The 18,756-nt window shown below is 43.4% G+C and overlaps 1 protein-coding gene across 1 annotated transcript; it reads right to left on the reverse strand.

The window, feature by feature from the left end:
• Positions 1-7,540: 7,540 nt before the first annotated feature.
• zgc:112332 (uncharacterized protein LOC553712 homolog) lies at positions 7,541-18,491 on the reverse strand. The gene is made up of 7 exons (XM_056299356.1): positions 18,461-18,491; positions 17,649-17,764; positions 13,057-13,212; positions 12,105-12,209; positions 10,509-10,718; positions 9,058-9,250; positions 7,541-7,643 (listed from the first exon to the last, which is right to left on the reverse strand). Exons 1-7 carry the CDS (start codon positions 18,469-18,471, stop codon positions 7,541-7,543), a joined length of 894 nt encoding a protein of 297 aa, XP_056155331.1. The 5' UTR covers positions 18,472-18,491.
• Positions 18,492-18,756: the final 265 nt, after the last annotated feature.

The raw sequence follows: 18,756 nt of genomic DNA on the forward strand, positions 1-18,756 counted from the left end.
TATTCCACGCCTTCAACGCTTTCTTCAATTCAGTGTCAGCCGACCTGAAGTTGGTTCCACTATCTGAGTACATCTCTCTTACTTGTCCTCTTCTCGCAAGAAATCTCCCGATTGCATTAAGGCATACATCTGTGTCGAGTGAAGACGCTACTTCTAGATGTACAGCTCATATGGCGAGACACGTAAAGATGACTCCATATCTCTTTGCCTCCCCTCTTCCTCTTTTCACCAGGAATGGGCCGAAGTAGTCGACGCCAACTCTAGTAAAGGGGGGGGGGTCGTCTGGCAGGACCCTGAAGGTAGGTAGGTCTGCCATGAGTTGTTGTCCTGTTGTTTCGTGTAGTCTTTTGCAAGTGACGCACTTGAGCAAAAAACGTCTGATGGCTCCATTTGCTCCAGGTATCCTGAACCTTTGACGCAGCTGAGCCAACATGTCATTCCTTCCTGCATGAGCTGTGGTGTCGTGGACATGTCTCAGCACAAGCCTTGCGATGTGCGAGTCCTTGGGCAAGATTACTTGCTGCTTGGCTTCATCAGGCATTGCTGCTCGGCTCAACCTTCCTCCTACTTTCATGATTCCATCCTCCAGTATTGGATTCAACTTGAAGAGTGAGCTACTTTTCTTCACCCTTCCTTGTTCCTGCAGCATTGTCCGGTCTTCCTCGAAGGTTTGTTTCTGGTAGTACTTGACAATTTCCTTTTCCGCCACGGCTAGATCTTCGCAGGTGAGACCTGTTCCTTGGAAAGCCCTTTTGAACCGGCTCACTCTGCTTTCTCCATCTGTTGCCTTTCTTTCTTCTTTCAGCTCTTTAAGCAGTCCCTTAAGCTTCAGAAACCAGGCAACGGCGCGTTTAAGCTTCGTCCAGGATGAGAAGTGGTTCATCAACTGTCCCGTTGCGTCTTTCGGCTCTTCCGCCTGGTCATGCACTTGCTCCGCTATCTTGAAGTCATCGCCGAAGAACTGTTTCAGCATTTGTTTCGCTTTGGCGTAGCCTGCTGTCGGTTCCATGTGAATACAGCTTTTAACCAGCTCATGTGGTTGTCCACTTGTGTACTGCAACAGAAACTGTAGGCAGTCACGATTGTCACTGGGGCGGTCTTCAATTCCATGTTCCATAGATCTGTTGAATGTCTTGTATTCGAGAGGGTTACCAGTGAACGTTGGAATGGTGAGATCAGGAATAATGACGCTTTGTGGTTCTTCAGGAGGTATTCGGTGACGTTGGCCTGTTGATAGATAGCCTTGCTCAGACTATCAAGCTCCAATCCATCATTGACTTCCCTTTTTGGTGCCTTTAATGTGCTGGTCGTTGGTGGCGCTGCTTGAGGCTGCACATCGTGTTTGATACTGGGAGGAGGTGGTGAGGCATGTTGATATAGTGGTTGGAAGTTCGCATTCTCTTTCGTTTCTTCAGCCTTTTCAATGTTTAAGACAGTCCTGTCCATTGAAGTATATTCATATTTTTCCAGAACTCCCATTTTTGCATCTGACTCAGCAAGAGCTGTCTCCATTGCATGTATTTCTTTCCTTCTTTTTTGTTCTGCCTCGAACCTCATTTTCTCAGCTTGTAGTTGAGCCTCCCTGCATCACTTTTGTGCTAACCAGTCTGCTTCTTCCTGCTCAATAGCTAACTTTTCCTTTAAAGCTGCAGCCTTTGCTTGTAGAGTTGCACGCTCCATCTCTGTGTAACCCACATCAAGTAGCCAACATGCAGTGTTAGGTTATTTCCTAGTTTTATATATGATTTAATTTAGTTTCCTTGCCATTTTCAACTATGCATTTTCCCTGCATATTAAACTTGCCCAGTAGATGGCAATAGTAATGCTGCAGATAGTAGAAACTGTTACAGTGTTTACAGCAAAGAAGAAGAATGAAAATGTGCTCAGCAGAGCTGGAGCAAAAACGAATTCAACTACAAGAGATACAAAGGGAAAATATAAGATTTAAGAGCTAGTTAATGAGTTCTCTTTCAAGAATGCACTTTTCAGCAAGTAATACAGCAAAATGTGTCGGAGTTCTTAGGAGGATTCCGTGAACTTATAATTATTTTCTCCGGTGAGTGTCTTACCTTAACTTCGCCATGTGCGTTGCTAGCATAGTCAATGTGTTCCATATGTTGATCATGCAAGGTTCTGGTTGAAAGACTTTAGTGTATTCTATTCTTTTTGTTAGCTCGACCATTTCCTTGGTAATGAGTAAATGTCTTGATAAGATGTGTACAAGTTAAACAAAAACCAATCGGAGGTGAATTTTAGTCTAATAAACTGAAGTGCGACGCAGAGCCATCGTGAACCTGTATTGCTGTGTTGTAAGCTAGCGTCTGAACTCGCATGAGTAAATGATATGATTGAAAGTAAAGTTCCGAGTCACTATGCGTTCATGAATACGGATTATCGAGTGATACTAATGCCAGATCTGGTGATGTTTATTTTCTAAAGAGTAATTGAGTATGCAGGTTGGTTTTTTGTTTATGCGAGAAATTGAGACGATCCAGTGTACCGCTAGACATTGGACAGACGAGTGCGCAGCGGAGGAACAGAGGGGTGAAGTGGAGCATCTCACCGCCAACACGAACTGTTCCAATTCCACGCTGTCTCCATTTCGTCACACAGATAAGCGCTTGAGATCTCACCACACTTTAAAAGCATACTACCCGGGTAGATGGACTTTGGGTTTTATTTTGGGGTTATTTTATCAGAGCTCTGAATAGGTACTTTTATTTTATATTTTTGTGCTACACACGCATTTTGATTTACTACACTGAAAATACCATTGCAAATGGTTAACATTGATTCCTACAACTGAAAGGACATTGAAAAAGAAAGTGAGAAATCACAGTGTGTGGAATAGTTCATGTTTAATAAATGCCGGCTATTGTTCTGAGTTAAACTAAAAGAAGTGTTTTTGATTTTCATTGAGTCACTCCTCGAAAAGGTCCTTAGATCCGGGGCATTTGAATATTGTAAACATATCTAGTCAGGTGCCCTGCCTTACATCTGTATTCAGTCTGACTGTGTGTTGAGCGCGAGCCCGATGAGCTTTTCGTTCTTACTGATCCAGACTTACTATCCATAGGCTTTACCTGATCATCACACTCTTCAGCCTGCTCAGAGCGTTTTGCGACCTCTTTCATCCATTCTTCACATTTCCAGAAGAACTCATTCAGTGATTTAATTTTAGGATCAAACAAATTCTTCCCAGTTCCGCAATTCGTTGTGTGATTTCTTGTTGCAAACCACTGAAGTCAACACGCATTTTATTATTAACAATGCCGACATTTGCATCATCTTCCATTAACGTCTCTATCTCTTTCATCATGCTAGTTAGCTGGGATAACTTGTGCCTGCGTGCTTGTGCATGTTTAGATGCCTGCTCTGCCATGGCTTTCTGAGTCATTTTTACTATCCGTCTTCCAATTCCACTGCCTTCCTCTTGATCCGCCATCGTAATAAATCAACAGTCAGGCTTTCCACACTTAATTAGTAAAGATGTCGAATCACCGTAGCGCGAACAGACTAGCCAGCATTTTTACTTTCACTTTCAGACCGCACGAGCCTACCGTCCTCGTGTGGGCTATTTTCCATCAACAATCCGTTGCTGGCTTCAATCGGCACTTCCATGCAATATAGAAAGGATACGATTTACAGATCGACGTCTTCTCTTTCATTAAACGACCAAATGTCCGTGAAAAGTTTCCTCCCGAGTCAGGCCGGTCCACTTGAGTTCATTTTTCCACGAAGAGCCCCTCTTTGGGCTAGAATGTAGGTTCCAAACAACGATGCCATTAGCTTGTGACGCTCCCAATGCTAAACTTCAATCTCCCGTCTTCCATTTCCACGTAAAAAGAAATCCACGGACCATGAAGTAAAATTAACTGTTTAATTGTCAAAATAAAAAAGGTTCATACATATTTTCACGATTCCAAAACTTAAAGAGAGGGGGATAAATAAAGCTGGGCGATGGAGAGAGAGAGAGAGAGAGAGAGAGAGAGAGAGAGAGAGAGAGAGAGAGAGAGAGAGAGAGAGAGAGAGAGAGAGAGAGAGAGAGAGAGAGAGAGAGAGAGAGAGAGAGAGAGAGAGAGAGAGAGAGAGAGAGAGAGAGAGAGAGAGAGAGAGAGAGAGAGAGAGAGAGAGAGAGAGAGAGAGAGGTCAAAAGGCCGTCTGGCTCCACTCTCATACTTGGCCTAACTAACCGGATTAATCTGGATATTTCTTACTAAACTAAACTTGACCAGAATCTGACGATAATAAAGTCCTATCTTCAAAATAAAAGTCCCCTATACTATGTCATACTAATATCATCTAAAAACGAACTCTACACATGAAATCACCGTCTAATCAATAAACATGAATTATTTCTTAACATTTTATCTCCTGTAAATACTATACTGTATCTATTTATTATCATGAATTATCTTATTTAAATCCCATGAACTAAATGTAAAAAAATATTTTCTTATTCATAAGAAATCTTGCAAATGAACTTAAATTATTTTTATTTATACAAACTATGCTTTTAGGCACCTACAATGACTCAGTGTCTATATGTCTTTATGATTTTCATCTCTGTATTATCAGGGTAGTTTATGGTGTTACAAGATGCAGGAGAACTTTTGAAGATGAATTAAATGCACAATGACAAAAGGAAACTTATCTAGCCTCTGTCAACTATTACATGCCTCCTGGTTTGACACTGTTCCTCCTAGAAGTTTTTGAAGCTGCTGGGAGCTGCCTGCCTAGCCTCTTTGGTTTATGGAAGCTGATTTCCCCAAGTGGAGCTGGCTTGACATCTTTCCTGCTTAGGTCTTTCTGCACACATGCACACATGCTTCAGCTGTAACTGCTGCTTTCTCTGTCCTCCCCATCCTAACACAGAGCTCAACTTGAAATAAAGCTGCTGCTGCATGGCCGCAGCATGACCCAAGTCTGAAATGTGAAAAAGACAGAATAAAACATATTGACTTATCCAATATATGTTTTAATTTGATGACCAGGGCTTGCAATTAACACTTAATCTCAGTCAAAATTGGGCTGTGGCTGAGAAGACTGTAAATTCTACTATATAATTTCGCATTTTTTCACTGCAAATTAATAACATCCACAGCTGGAGCTCTGATTCAACAAGACGCTGTGTGTGGTTCATGATGTGAATTTCATGCCCCGTTTATCATGACTGAGTTACAGGGAAAGGCACATTTTGATGTGACGAGGGGAGAAAATGACAGTAAAATAGAAGCAGATTTCATGTTTGCACAACAACTAGGCCGATATCATGAACCCTGAGCAAACTAGAAAAGCAACAGGACAACAAATACTCACCCTGCCATGCAGGTACAATTGGCTGTGAGGACGTAGTTCTCGGGTTTGTTTATGATGACCCATGCCTCGTACATAGCCGTCTTGTGTCCTTGTCTTTGACTTGGCAAGACTTCGTATTCAGGACACAAAACTCAGAGTCTATGTCATGGTATTTTACATTTTGTACGTGACCACCGACAACATAGTTGTAAGCATCCAGTGACTTGTATGCCCGCAACTTTTCTCTTGTGTATACGCTCGGTTTCTCCACCAAATATGTATATATACATATCTGGCCACTGGATATTAGGCCACTTAGTAACGTCTTCCACCCACTCGGTAATACCACACGGATCTGGAAGTCGGTTGCCGTTCGCCAAAGTTAATTTATTCAGGTAACTTTCGCGATCTTTTGTCGTTAATCCCCTTGCATAGTTTGACAAACTAGCTAACTCCGCCATACTTCCGTTGCCTAAATGCGCGCGCATCCACACCTACGTCATCACCGTTTACAAACAGTAAATACAGGCATACGGAGCTGCGCTCCGGTGCGCTCTTATAGCACTATACAGTACACCCCTGCACACGCATGTATATCATTGTTGCCCCCCCCCACTTCTGAAATGATTCCGGCGCGCCTGCTGCTTACCAAACAGCTGTTGGCATATACACATGAGCAAATCCTTCGAGGGTGCTTTTAGCTTTGAGGACGGGACCACCCAAAGCAAGTCACATTAGTAGTACTAGCTGAGATTCACTGTCTTTGAGTTTCTCATAATCTAAGTTTTGCTAAATCCCTTTATCCTTCAAGGAAATTCCATCCCACCATCACATGTAATGCTTTGTCACGTGTTACCCTGCATGCATGGTAAGAGGTCTGGTCTGTAGGAAATCTCCCAGCACACTCAACAGATACTCACAGGTCTGGAGAAAAAGCAACGAGCGGAACTTAGTCGCAAGTTTGATAATTTGACAGGTTTTATTTTCAAAATGAACATACACAAAATTGAATTGCAGATATAGTATTTATAACACGTTAGATTATTCTTAATATTAGAGGAATACTGGAACCTTCATATGTATTTCTCAAATGACTTTAACCAACTACAACCAAAATAACCTAAAAAGGCCACACAATGACAAATGTTATTTTACATTTTCTCATTTAACAGATACTTTTATCCAAAGCGACTTACAAGAGCATTTTAGAAGAAAAGAGTCAGCGATTTGCGTATACTCCTGTTTCCCCAGACAAGCCTCTCAAACTGTATGAAGACCAGATGTCACTAGAATTTATTATTAAAGGCAAATTAAATGGTTTAAACTTTGTTTTCAGCAGGAATTTGAACAGGGGACTGCATTTGAAAGAACTGTCCTTTTTTGAATGGTAGGAGAGAAATTGAACTATACATTAGGTATAATTTTTTTCACCATAAACAGGGACATAGTCATACTGTTTTAGCTCAACGCCATAAATGGTGCTCATCAATGAGAGCTTCATCCAAAAATACCAAGTCTGAGAATACAAAAGTGTTAATAAGCCCACTGAGGCAAATTTGTAATTTGTGGTAATGGGCTATACAACTAAAATTGACTTGACTTGACTTCATGTGACCTAGTCCGTTTACCACAATATACAGAAGAAGGAATTATGCATGGTTGCTTTTAAAATACAGCTATTCACACAAGTAACATTAACGCTTTCATGAGAATGTGATAAAAGTGACCATGTACTGATGCTATTAACACATTATGTAACATACTTTATATGCTTGATCTATTAATAAGAGGACAACTGTATGTGAAATAATCATGGTACCATACTAAAGCCGTGTGCATTGAAGGCCCAGGAGAAACACGCTGCATAAACAGCACCACCACGGCGTCAAGGTACTATGCCTGAACTCTGTCAAAGAAATATTGAATTGTGAGGACAATTAAAGTCTAACGCTTGGTCTAAAAACAAAAGGCATATAGTTTAGAGAGCTACTACTACATACTACTACTTGTATTATTACTGATGATACTAGTAATAATAACGATAGTAACAATAATATTGATGTTGATGATGATAATGATAATAATAATTACATATTGTAAACAAATAGTTCAAGACACTGTTCAGGAACAAGTGAAAACTTGATAACAGTGACCGGGTCCAAAAAAAAAAAAAGATGGATGAAATTATAGTAAGAAGAGTCGTGAATTTATTTCCTTCCCAGCACACGGAGTGGGCTGATGTTTACTCCCATGTGATGCCAAGCATGGTACAGCTGATCTCCCACAGTTTCTGGGCCAAGTCATCGTCCAAAGCCGTCCTGGAGCATGTGGCCGGGGCACAGTCACTAGTATCAAGTATAGCACAAAAAAAACAAAACATTAAACGCAACATAATTTAGTTGGTTCAATCCTCGGCTCCTCCTGGCAAAAATGGCAAGGTGTCCCTGAGCAGACACCTAACCCATTACTGCTACCGATGTTGTTACGGTTGTTACGTTGCATGGCTGACACCACCATCGGTGTGTGAGTGTGTGTGTGGGTGGGTGGGTAAATGTGTGGCATTAATTACAAAAGTGCTTTGAGTGGCTGTTGTGGTTAGAAAAGTGCTATTAAATAAAATCCATTTAATAGCGCTGTGTGTGTGTGTGGGTGTGTGTGTGTGTGTCCGGGTCTGCCTGCTGTGTGTGTGTGAGCTCTATTGCTTATTTGCAGGGCTCTCTAACACAGATTCATTCAAATCAAAACCCAACGGATTGAGAGGATAGTCTGCAGGAGATGTACGCCACTGAGATAGGACACCATTAAGTCTGACCCACTGGAGCCTGCATGACAAAAAAAAAATACACATACATTCAACATTATTAACATCAAGATTTAAAAAGTGATAATAACGCCCCCCCTTTTTTCTCCCCAATTGTATCCGGCCAATTACCCCACTCTTCCGAGTCGTCCCGGTCGCTGCTCCACCCCCTTTGCCGATCTGGGAAGGGCTGCAGACTACCACATGCCTCCTCCGATACTTGAGGAGTCGCCAGCCGCTTCTTTTCACCTGACAATGAGGAGTTTCGCCCGGAGGACGTAGCGCGTGGGAGGATCACACTACCCCCTCCCCTGAACAGGCGCCTCAACTAACCAGAGGAGGCACAAGAGACACGGCCAATTGTGACCGCAGGGACGCCCAACCAAGCCAGAGGCAACACAGGGATTCGAACCGGCGATTCCCTTGCTGGCGGGCAACAGAATAGACCGCCACACTACCTGGACGCCCCAAAGCCACAATAATTTAATAGTGAAAATGGGTGGTTGGATTGTGTTAAAAGCAGAAAAAATGTGTCCTTTATCTGGCTATTCCCTACAGTGTGAATGTGAAGCTTTCTGAGATGGTAGCCATGACTTAGGGTGTCAGCATGGGGGACAAGTGCTTTACAGTTGTCAAGCCTGTTATTCATACAGCTGACTTGTTGTTTGTCAGAGGGGAGACAGAGCTGGATTTCCTTGGTTTGAAGTGGTATTGCACTATTGGACTTGATTGGTTTGACTTAGGAAAATAATCTTGAAATGCATGCAGTTGGTGTTGCTTCCTGAGGGGAGTAAAGAGTGTTTATATACTCACCCCATCTTTTAGGTTTTCTACGTTCAAGTCTCGTGAGGGTGTTTAAATTAGCTATCCACCTTAATGACTGTGGTGGTGTGATTTCACATTTCATTTTATTTTGGCATGTGTGTGTCAGTAAGTCTATGATATGTGTGTAGGCCTACCTGAAGTAGCCTCCACTCAGGCTCTCCAGGCCTGGCTCCACAGCACAGAAGATGGTGGTCTGAGCCCCCTCCACTGTTGTCTTGGTGAACACCCGGAAGATCTTGACCGCTGCCTGGATACACTGGTGCTGGTGCCGCCATAGGTCGGACTGTACCACTCCAGGGTGGAGGGAGAAGACGCCCACCCCCGTACCTTTAACACACACAGGCGCACATGCGTCCGTGTCAGATCTGAGAATTTTTTCTTCAGCTGTATGAAAGCCAAAAGCCACAAAAAAACCCTTCATCACTCTTGAAGGATGAGTTGGAGGACCACTGGAGGATTTTATTTTTGCATGACTTCCTCTGAGGCAAAACATATTTCAAATTAAAGTTTCACTGGAAGGATGCCACCAGTCTATGAATGTGTCGTCACACGATGTGATGTGATGTGATGTGACGTGATAAACTTCCTGAGAAGGGAATTCTAACAGTGTGTCTGAACTGTCAAATGAGGCTCAAATCCAAGTTATAGAGGACAAGCTCATGTGTCACGTGGCCATTATGCAGCCCCAATTCAGTGATTATCCACTTTTTTACAGATGGGAGCGCAAGTGTTTGTTTTGTTGTTGTTTTAAGATTTTCTCCCCAATTGTATTTGGCTAATTATCCTATTTTCCGAGCTGTCCCAGTCACTGCTCCACCCCCTCTGCCGATCCATGGAGGGCTGCAGACTACCACATGCCTCCTCTGATACATGCGGAGTCGCCAGCCGCTTCTTTTCACCTGACAGTGAGGAGTTTCACCAGGGCGCTGTAGCATGTGGGAGGATCACACTATTCCCCCCAGTTCCCCCTTCTCCCCAAACAGGCGGCCCGACCGACCAGAGGAGGCGCCAGTGCAGCGACCAAGACACATACCCACATCTGGCTTCCCACCCGCAGACACCGCCAATTGTGTCTGTAGGGATGCCTGACTAAGCTGGAGGTAATACGGGGATTCGAACCGGTGATCCCCGTGTTGGTAAGCAACGGAGTAGAGCGCTACGCTACCTGGACGCCTGTTGTTGTTTTTAAATGTGGCTGCCCACCTCTACTGTTGTTTCAGTTGTCATTTTAACCCTTGAGGTCCTGATGTCAGCGACATGTCAATCTTTTATACTGTCAGGTGTGTGGTTCCCCATCCTTGTCCTTGTCATGTGAGTTGACACATTTGATAGTGACAAATCATCTGTGCAATCCATCAAAATGTGTGCAATCCTCTTTGTGTCTAAAATTGGTTTGGACGTTGAATTTCTTAAAGTGTGCTACCAGCTTACAAGAAAAGCAATGCAAGGAAATCTGATGGTAAAACTAACGTGTTGCATGTACAAAATATTCATCGTTTAATTTCTCAATTATTGATTATTGATTGGTTATTCGACAACTTTTTTTCGTTTGCTCCTTCATTCGTTTTTGTGAAAACCTCCTCACCTTGTAATCGCTTGGCGAGGGACCCTGCAAAAAGGACATTTGCCAGCTTGCTCTGTCCGTACGCCTTCATCGTATCGTAACTCTTGTCGCTGTTGATGTCGTCCAGTTGTAAGCCGGTCCAGGTGTGGGCCACCGATGCCACAACGACAATACGGGCCGGAGCCGAACGCTTGATTAGGTCCAGTAGCAGGTAAGTTAACAGGAAGTGACCTGCAGGAAATCAGGAAGGCTTCAGTGACATGTAATTTAGTGGTGAAGGAGACGTTTTGGTGGTAATTGAGGTGTCCCTTTCACACACTAATGTGCTAAATCCAACAAAACAAACAGTTCATAGTCTTTTCTTCTTTTTTTTTTAAGTGTCAAACTGTTGGGGTTATCCACACAAGATGATACAACATCCATCCATCCATTAACCAAACCGCTTATCCTGCTCTCAGGGTCATGGGGATGCTGGAGCCTATCCCAGCATGGGTGGCAGGCGGGGAGACACCCGCCTACCAAGCCGCCACATCATCACAGGGCCCACACACACACACACACACACACATATTCACACCTAGGGACAATTTAGTACGGCTGATTCACCTGACCTACATGTCTTTGGACTGTGGGAGGAAACCGGAGCACCCGGAGGAAACCCATGCAGATGCGGGGAGAACATGCAAACTCCACACAGAGGACGACCCGGGACAGCTCCCAAGGTTGGACTACCTCACAGCTTGAACCCAGGACCTTCTTGCTGTGAGGCGACCACACTAACCACTGCGCCACCGTGCTGCCTACGATATAACATGTCTCAGAAATTTAGAACGAAAGAAAAAAATCACAGTTTCGAATGGGCCGCTGTTACCAGTGAGAAGTCAATATGTGTCTGTGATTACCTATGTAGACAACACCTTGTGTAATGTGCCGATCTGGTTAACTGCACCAAGACCCTCCAAACAGGCTAAAACAAACACTCGTAAATATTTTCGAAGACTATTTGAGCAAGTTCTGATTTTCTTTGGGGTCCTCCCATTTGTAGCCCTGGGCTAAAACCTCACAAAGATCATTTCCTGTCATAGAAGTGTGCGTTAGCATCCGGTTTATGTTTGTGTGGCTTGCTAGCAGCTATTGTTCTCTTGTTCCTGTCCTGCTGTTGGCCTGGCTGAGTTTGTCAAATAAACAGAAAAGGATGTGTAAATGCTTTAGTATGTGTTAGTACGTCTGGACGGGCTTAGGTTCATGTGAATGCCTGCTGGCCAGTACCAAAAGTATCCAAAAAGAATGTCTGGAATAAAGCCCATGTTTTATACCTACTGAGGGACACATTCACTGAAATAACTTCCAGTAGCTTGTCGAGTCAGTGGAACTGTATTAAAGAAGGGAAATACTGTTCAAAATAATATGTTCAAGTAATTTGCATACACTGTTCAACATCTCACCACCACCTCCACCAGCCGCTACCTCACAAATAATCTGATCATTTGGGGCGGGTGTTATCACCAAAAATTGAAAGACAATATTAGAATTAGGATCAGCATCCCATGCTACTGAAATGCAGTCATACATTTCACGGTTTTGATTGGTAAGTGTCCATTCACAACTGGGTCTTACCAAGATGGTTGACTCCTAACTGCATTTCGAAGCCGTCGGCAGTCTTGGAGTAAGGACACATCATGATGCCTGCATTGTTTATCAGGATATTCACCTGCTTCTCCTCTGTAAGACAGATCACACACGCACACACACACACACACACACACACACAGAATGATGACGAGGCGGTGAATGTGTGTGTGCGCGTATGTGTGTGTGTCTGCTCTTGCTTAAGGAAACAATATAAACTGCTATAAAGGCATAACAGAAGCTGGATTTTTTATGGAGCCCTGTCTTGGCTATCCTGAAGTGGTTAGTAAATATCAGCAGGGGGCTGCTGAAAGGTACGGATTGGAAAGAAGTAACCCCCCCCCCCACACACACACACACACTTCCACACACATACCACCACCACCCGCTCCCCAGATTTCTAAATTCAAAAAGCAAGGACTCTGGCCTGCTGTGTTGCCTTTGTTGTTGACTGAGTCGGCTTCAACTTGCAGTCCTCAATAAAATACTCGACAGCCACGGTGAATATTCACCGAAGATGTTCAAAAGTTGCAGATGTCTGCAAATCTACTGTGTATTTGCAGCCTCTCTCTTTGGATTAGTTTGCCTGGGTTGCCTTGGTCTGTCGTTGTTACTCATGACTGAAGTAGTCACCTTTGAGCTATGTGAAACTGAGTTTTTACATTGAGTCCTAATGTACTCTAATCAGTTCTATTAAGCACATTAATTAATCCATTAAAGCACAACCAGAACAGCATATCGCTGTGGACACAAAATCTACTGACCCACTACTATAGTCTTTGTGTAATACACTGTTGATGAAATATGCAACATGTTTCCTTTCTTTGACCTCTATGCATCAGTTTAATAATCCGTCCTCCCACCCACTCCTTCATTTTCCAACCATCACTGTTATAAAAAAAATAAACTGTCAATCGTGTTCTGGTTGTGTTGAGCCTACCCCTGTTGATCAGCTCAGCGAAGGCTCTGATGGACTTGGTGTCAGACAGGTCTAGTTTTCTGATGACAATGTTCTCATTTCCTGTGTCCTCCAGAATGTCTGTCCTGGCTTCCTCTGCCCTCTCCAAGTCCCTACACGCCATGATGATGTGTGCACCTGAAAGAAACCAGTCAAAGGTTTTGGGTCAAAGTTCACAAGCTGGTGACTATAACCACAGTATCAGTTACTTTTAGTGCTTGAAGTTACCTTAATCTATCTATCTATCTATCTATCTATCTATCTATCTATCTATCTATCTATCTATCTATCTATCTATCTATCTATCTATCTATCTATCCATGTCCTTTGACTGTCTCTTTTTCTTAATGCTTATTTTCTGTTTGATGGTGATACAATTTGCCATTAATTCATCAATATGCAGTAGTTTTCTTGTGTGACTTCCTCTTTCAGGTTTTCTACTTCAAAAGGCTCAGATAGCTAAAGTGTGCTTAGATTTCCACTTTCAATGAATTATGAAACAGCCGGACCTTTCCCAGGGCACTTTTGATTATCATCTAACATAATGGCTTTGCATTCTCATTCAGCGCCCCGCTTACTCAGTCTATTCTCTCACATGAACACAATTTGAATTTGAATGAACACATTTGTCTGTAATATAAATTACTGTGCATTCTTCTTATTGAGTCTGGAGAAGGTTCTCTGAGGACAAATGGATGCAAAGGTGCACACAAACACTGCTCTCTAACACATGCACACGCATGCATGCACGCACACATGCATGCGTACACACACACACATTCTCACACTCACACAAAGATTCATGCACGCACATATGCACACACACTCACTCGGGCTCCCTCCCACATGCGTATATGCACATGTAAATACAATAGCTGCTGTGCCAAGCAATTATGGGAATGTGGAGCCATTAATCAGTTGGAGCGTAGCATCTGCATTCCATAAAAGTGTCTTTGTTTCTCTCTCGCTGCTCCCATGTGGGAACTCCCAATTGGTCCCTGGCAGCCCAGACCTTTCTAATTAAAAAAACAAACAGTAAACAGGCAATGAGAGCAGGAACGTAGACTGAGTCAAGCCAATAAAAAAAAAACCCAGCTGATGGTGATTTTCCACAAAGGGCCAATGTTTTTATGGTATTCACGTAAAATTGTAAAAAAAAAAAAAATAATTAGTGAACTATGGTGATTTGCTGTTGGTCGTTCAAACAGAGCAAATGCTAATGTATTATTATAATTCAAGAAATCATCTTAAATGATGCATTTACGTGTAATGTCTAAAATACTAGGTTATGCAAGCTGACATAGGTAAGTAATTATAGCGGTTTCGTCTTTGACCGAGACAAAGTAAAATGTGCCTGCCTACAAGTGCACCAAATAAACAGTAATGATTTGCATAAAAGAAAAGGATCATTTCAGAGAACAGGATTCAGTTTGGTTTTCACAACCTGAAACGATGCAGTGAGATGCAGCGATGTCATTGAATTCTTGTCAACTTTAAGTACATTGTGATTGGCCATTACAGAGTATGATTGTGGAGAGAGTAAAACTCTGGTGCACCTGGCACTCTTTACATCTGGCATTTAACGGCCTTTTGGATGATTAAACTGCAACAGAAAGCGCAAAGACATGAAAGTCAAGAGTAAAACGAGCCGAAGATGGATTGAACAGCTGGCTCTGGGCGGGGGGGGGGTCAGAGAACATATCTGATATCTCATATAAGTGATTTCTGCAAGTGACAGATGTTACCAGGTCAACTCTGGCCCTAACCCTATTTCTACCATGGATCTGGCTGAATGTGATACGAAATCTCACATCAACCCCCCCCCCCTGCCTTTTTCTCCCCAGTTGTATCCGCCCCATTACCCCACTCTTCCGAGCCGTCCCGGTCGCCGCTCCACCCACTCTGCCGATCCGGGGAGGGCTGCAGACCGCCGATACATGTGGAGTCACCAGCCGCTTCTTTTCACCTGACAGTGAGGAAATTTCGCCAGGGGGACGTAGCATGTGGGAGGATCACGCTATTCCCCATCCCCCCCCCCCACACAGGCACCCTGACTGACCAGAGGAGGCGCTAGTGCAGCGACCAGGGCACATACCCACATCTGGCTTCCCGCCCACACACACAGCCAACTGTGTCTGTAGGGATGCCCGACCAAGCCGGAGGTAACATGGGGATTCGAACCAGCGATCCCTGTGTTGGTAGGCAATGGAAAAGACGCTACCCAGATGCCTCTCACGTCAATTGTTGCTCTGAGAACATCTTTCGCCTCTAGAAATCAGGAGAAATGTGCAGAGATGTGTTTTGCAACATTTATATACGAATTTGAATTCAACACATCTCTACTTCCCTTCTGAAAACTACATAAATGAGCTGCAGTGCACGGAGCCGATGAGAAAGCATTATAAGGCGGTAGCTCGGATAGTAAGGTGACATATCTGGAAATGCTCAGCACGACACAAGTGACACCGTGTTTCTATTTGTGGTCAATTTAAAAACAACATCAGGACATATTGCCGGTGGAATTGACGGGCATTGCAATCTCCACAGGAAGTAAAATTTGCTTTAAATGCAACATTACAGTTTCAAGAGAAGCAACCTTTAAAGTTACATGTGTTCCTGTCAGGAGAGCCTTGGATCACAGACCCAGGCCTTTTCAATATCAACGGTCAGTTGAGTTTTTCATATATTTATTATTTAACACAATTCAATTTTTCTTAAATTATATATAAAATCAATTCATTTCAATTGGTCGTAGTCAACTGCACTCAAGGCTTTTTGCCTCTCATGCCTCTCATTAACCTGCCTCTTTTTGGAACAATTAATAAACTTTCTGGAACCCTCTAGAAATTGTAAAATACAGCGTCTTATATATATATATATATATATATATATATATATATATATATATATATATATATATATATATATATATATATATATATACTGGACTTTTTGTCTGCCAAGCAAGAGATAATCTTTGCACACATGGATACACATACCGTGTACCTGCTGATGCAGAAACACATATGCACACAACCGAATACTTGCTTGTACATGTGGCGTGTGTAGTTTCTTATGGGACGCAGATGTCACGACAACCTTTTCAAACACAGACAATGAGCAAACTGAATCACATGGGCAGTGCTACTTTTCACATCATCTGAGTGTGTGTGCGAGTGTGTCTGTTCATGCCAGTGTGCATGCCTTGCCTCCACCCCTCTCCTTTTGTTGTGTATCTGACATGGTGGGGGGGGGGGGGCTTCACAATGCTGCCTCTGTCCCTCAACTCCTGGTCTGTCTTCCATCACTGGGATTTGGACCGGATGACCGCTTATGAAATTTAGGCAAGAGTGAAGCAACAAAAAAAAAGAAGTCATCTCTGATGGCTTATATTGCCCTCATCCTGCATCTGCCCCATTTCATGCCATTTTAGAGACAGACATGATAGATAGATAGATAGATAGATAGATAGATAGATAGATAGATAGATAGATAGATAGATAGATAGATAGATAGATAGATAGATAGATAGATAGATAGATGAAAGTGCTTTTAAAAGTAAACTTCAGACTGATCACCTGACCAAAATTGAGCCCACAGTGATATCCTACATGAAATGAATAGTGCAAAAAGAAATGTGGCAAGTTTATATTTAGTAAACTGACTAGTAAATGGGAATAACACCCAATAGTATTGTGAGGGTGGGAGGGCAATAGGCCAGACTGAACAGATCAATCTGAGGCCCATTATTTCAAGCCGCAGGCATTACAAGTGCTTAGTTAAAGGGTAAAGAGTGGAATGTGTAGGCCCGGGTTTTAAATGTCATCCAAAGGGGTAAAATGACCCGGGCACATTCACACACGAGAAGAAAGGCAAAGGAGAGAGGAACGAAATGCTGATTATAATAATGTGACACAATAGACAGACAGACAGACCTGACAGACACCAGACAGAGACAGACAGACACAGACTGACAGACACCAGACAGAGACAGATAGACAGACAGACAGACAGACAGACAGATGCCTGACAGACACACAGACAGAGATAGACCAGACAGACAGACAAACAGACAGACAGATGCCTGACAGACAGACAGAGACAGACCAAACAGACAGATACCTGACAGAGAGACAGACATCAGACAGACAGACAGACAGACAGCCACCAGACAGACAGACTGACTGACAGACAGACAGACAGACAGACAGACAGACAGACAGACAGACAGACAGACAGACAGACAGCCACAGACAGACAGACAGACTGACTGACAGACAGACAGATAGACAAACAGACCAGACAGACACAGACAGACAGATGCCTGACAGACAGACAGATAGACAGACAGATGGCTGACAGACAAATAGACAGACAGACAGACAGACAGACAGACAGACAGACAGACAGACAGACAGACAGACAGACAGACAGACAGACAGACTGACACCAGACAGACTGGCTGGCTGACTGACTGACTGACTGACTGACTGACTGACTGACTTACTAACTGACAGGCAGACAGACAGACAGACAGGAGCAGGCGTACACTGAAGGTCTGGCTTCAGTAATACCTCTCCTTGCAAGGTCCCTGGTGGTCTCTTTGCCGATTCCTGTGTTAGCTCCAGTGATAATGACCGTTTTGCCCTCCAACCTCTCCTCGGATGACCAGCGGTTACAGCATGCACTCCTAAAGAGATGGGATGAAATACAATTCAACAGAACGACAGACAGACAGATGCAAACTGGCTCACAAATGAACAGTTTTTCCTTTTGTTCTTTGGAGCTTATTTTTACTGAATGTACCATGCAGTAAAATGCGGCAAACCATGCAGACCACAAGTACCAGCACACACACACACACACACACACACACACACACACACACACACACACACACACACACACACTCCCGAAGTATATCACAACACGGTCTTGACACCTTTGGGGGATTTCTATCAAAATTGAGATGCTAAAAAAAATAGACAATTTAACACTTGTACGGGTGATATTTAGACGGAAAGCATTGCGACATGCAGACTGAACAGATCCACATTTATGTTAAGATTAACTGTATCAATTATTTAAAAGTGCCGTCTGGGGAGCATCGTCCAATAGACTTGACAGACGACAGGATGCGATCGATACACATCATAACATCGGTGTGTGTGTGTGTGTGTGTGTGTGTGTGTGTGTGTGTGTGTGTGTGTGTGTGTGTGTGTGTGTGTGTGTGTGTGTGTCCGAGTCTGCAAAAGTTCATTCCAAAGTTACGCAAATGTCTAATCTAACGCCAAGTATAATCGCCTTCCATCCCCGACATGCCATTTCCTATTGCGGCACCCCGAAAACCTTTGTTTTGTTTGACAGCTATAGGAATGTGTCCTACCTGCAGTACATTTTCCCCGAAAGTGACAAAATCCGCCTTCTGACGCAACTGGAGACCCTGCAGGGACAGCCGAGAGGGTCCGCCGCTCCACCAGCGGTTTTCCCAATGGACTCTTTCCCCGCCCACCTGCCACCATTTAACCAGAGGGCCACGGGGGGGGGGGGGGCTGACTTCACCCCAGCGGGGGCTGAAGGTTGACAGCCAGTCGTTTATTGGTTCATCTCTTTAAGCTGGTGGCTCAATTTTGTTCTTCATCGATCAACAATGTTACCAAACAAACAAACAAAAAAGCTGCG

This window comes from Lampris incognitus, chromosome 19, assembly GCF_029633865.1.
Source record: "Lampris incognitus isolate fLamInc1 chromosome 19, fLamInc1.hap2, whole genome shotgun sequence".
Lineage (NCBI taxonomy): Eukaryota > Metazoa > Chordata > Actinopteri > Lampriformes > Lampridae > Lampris > Lampris incognitus.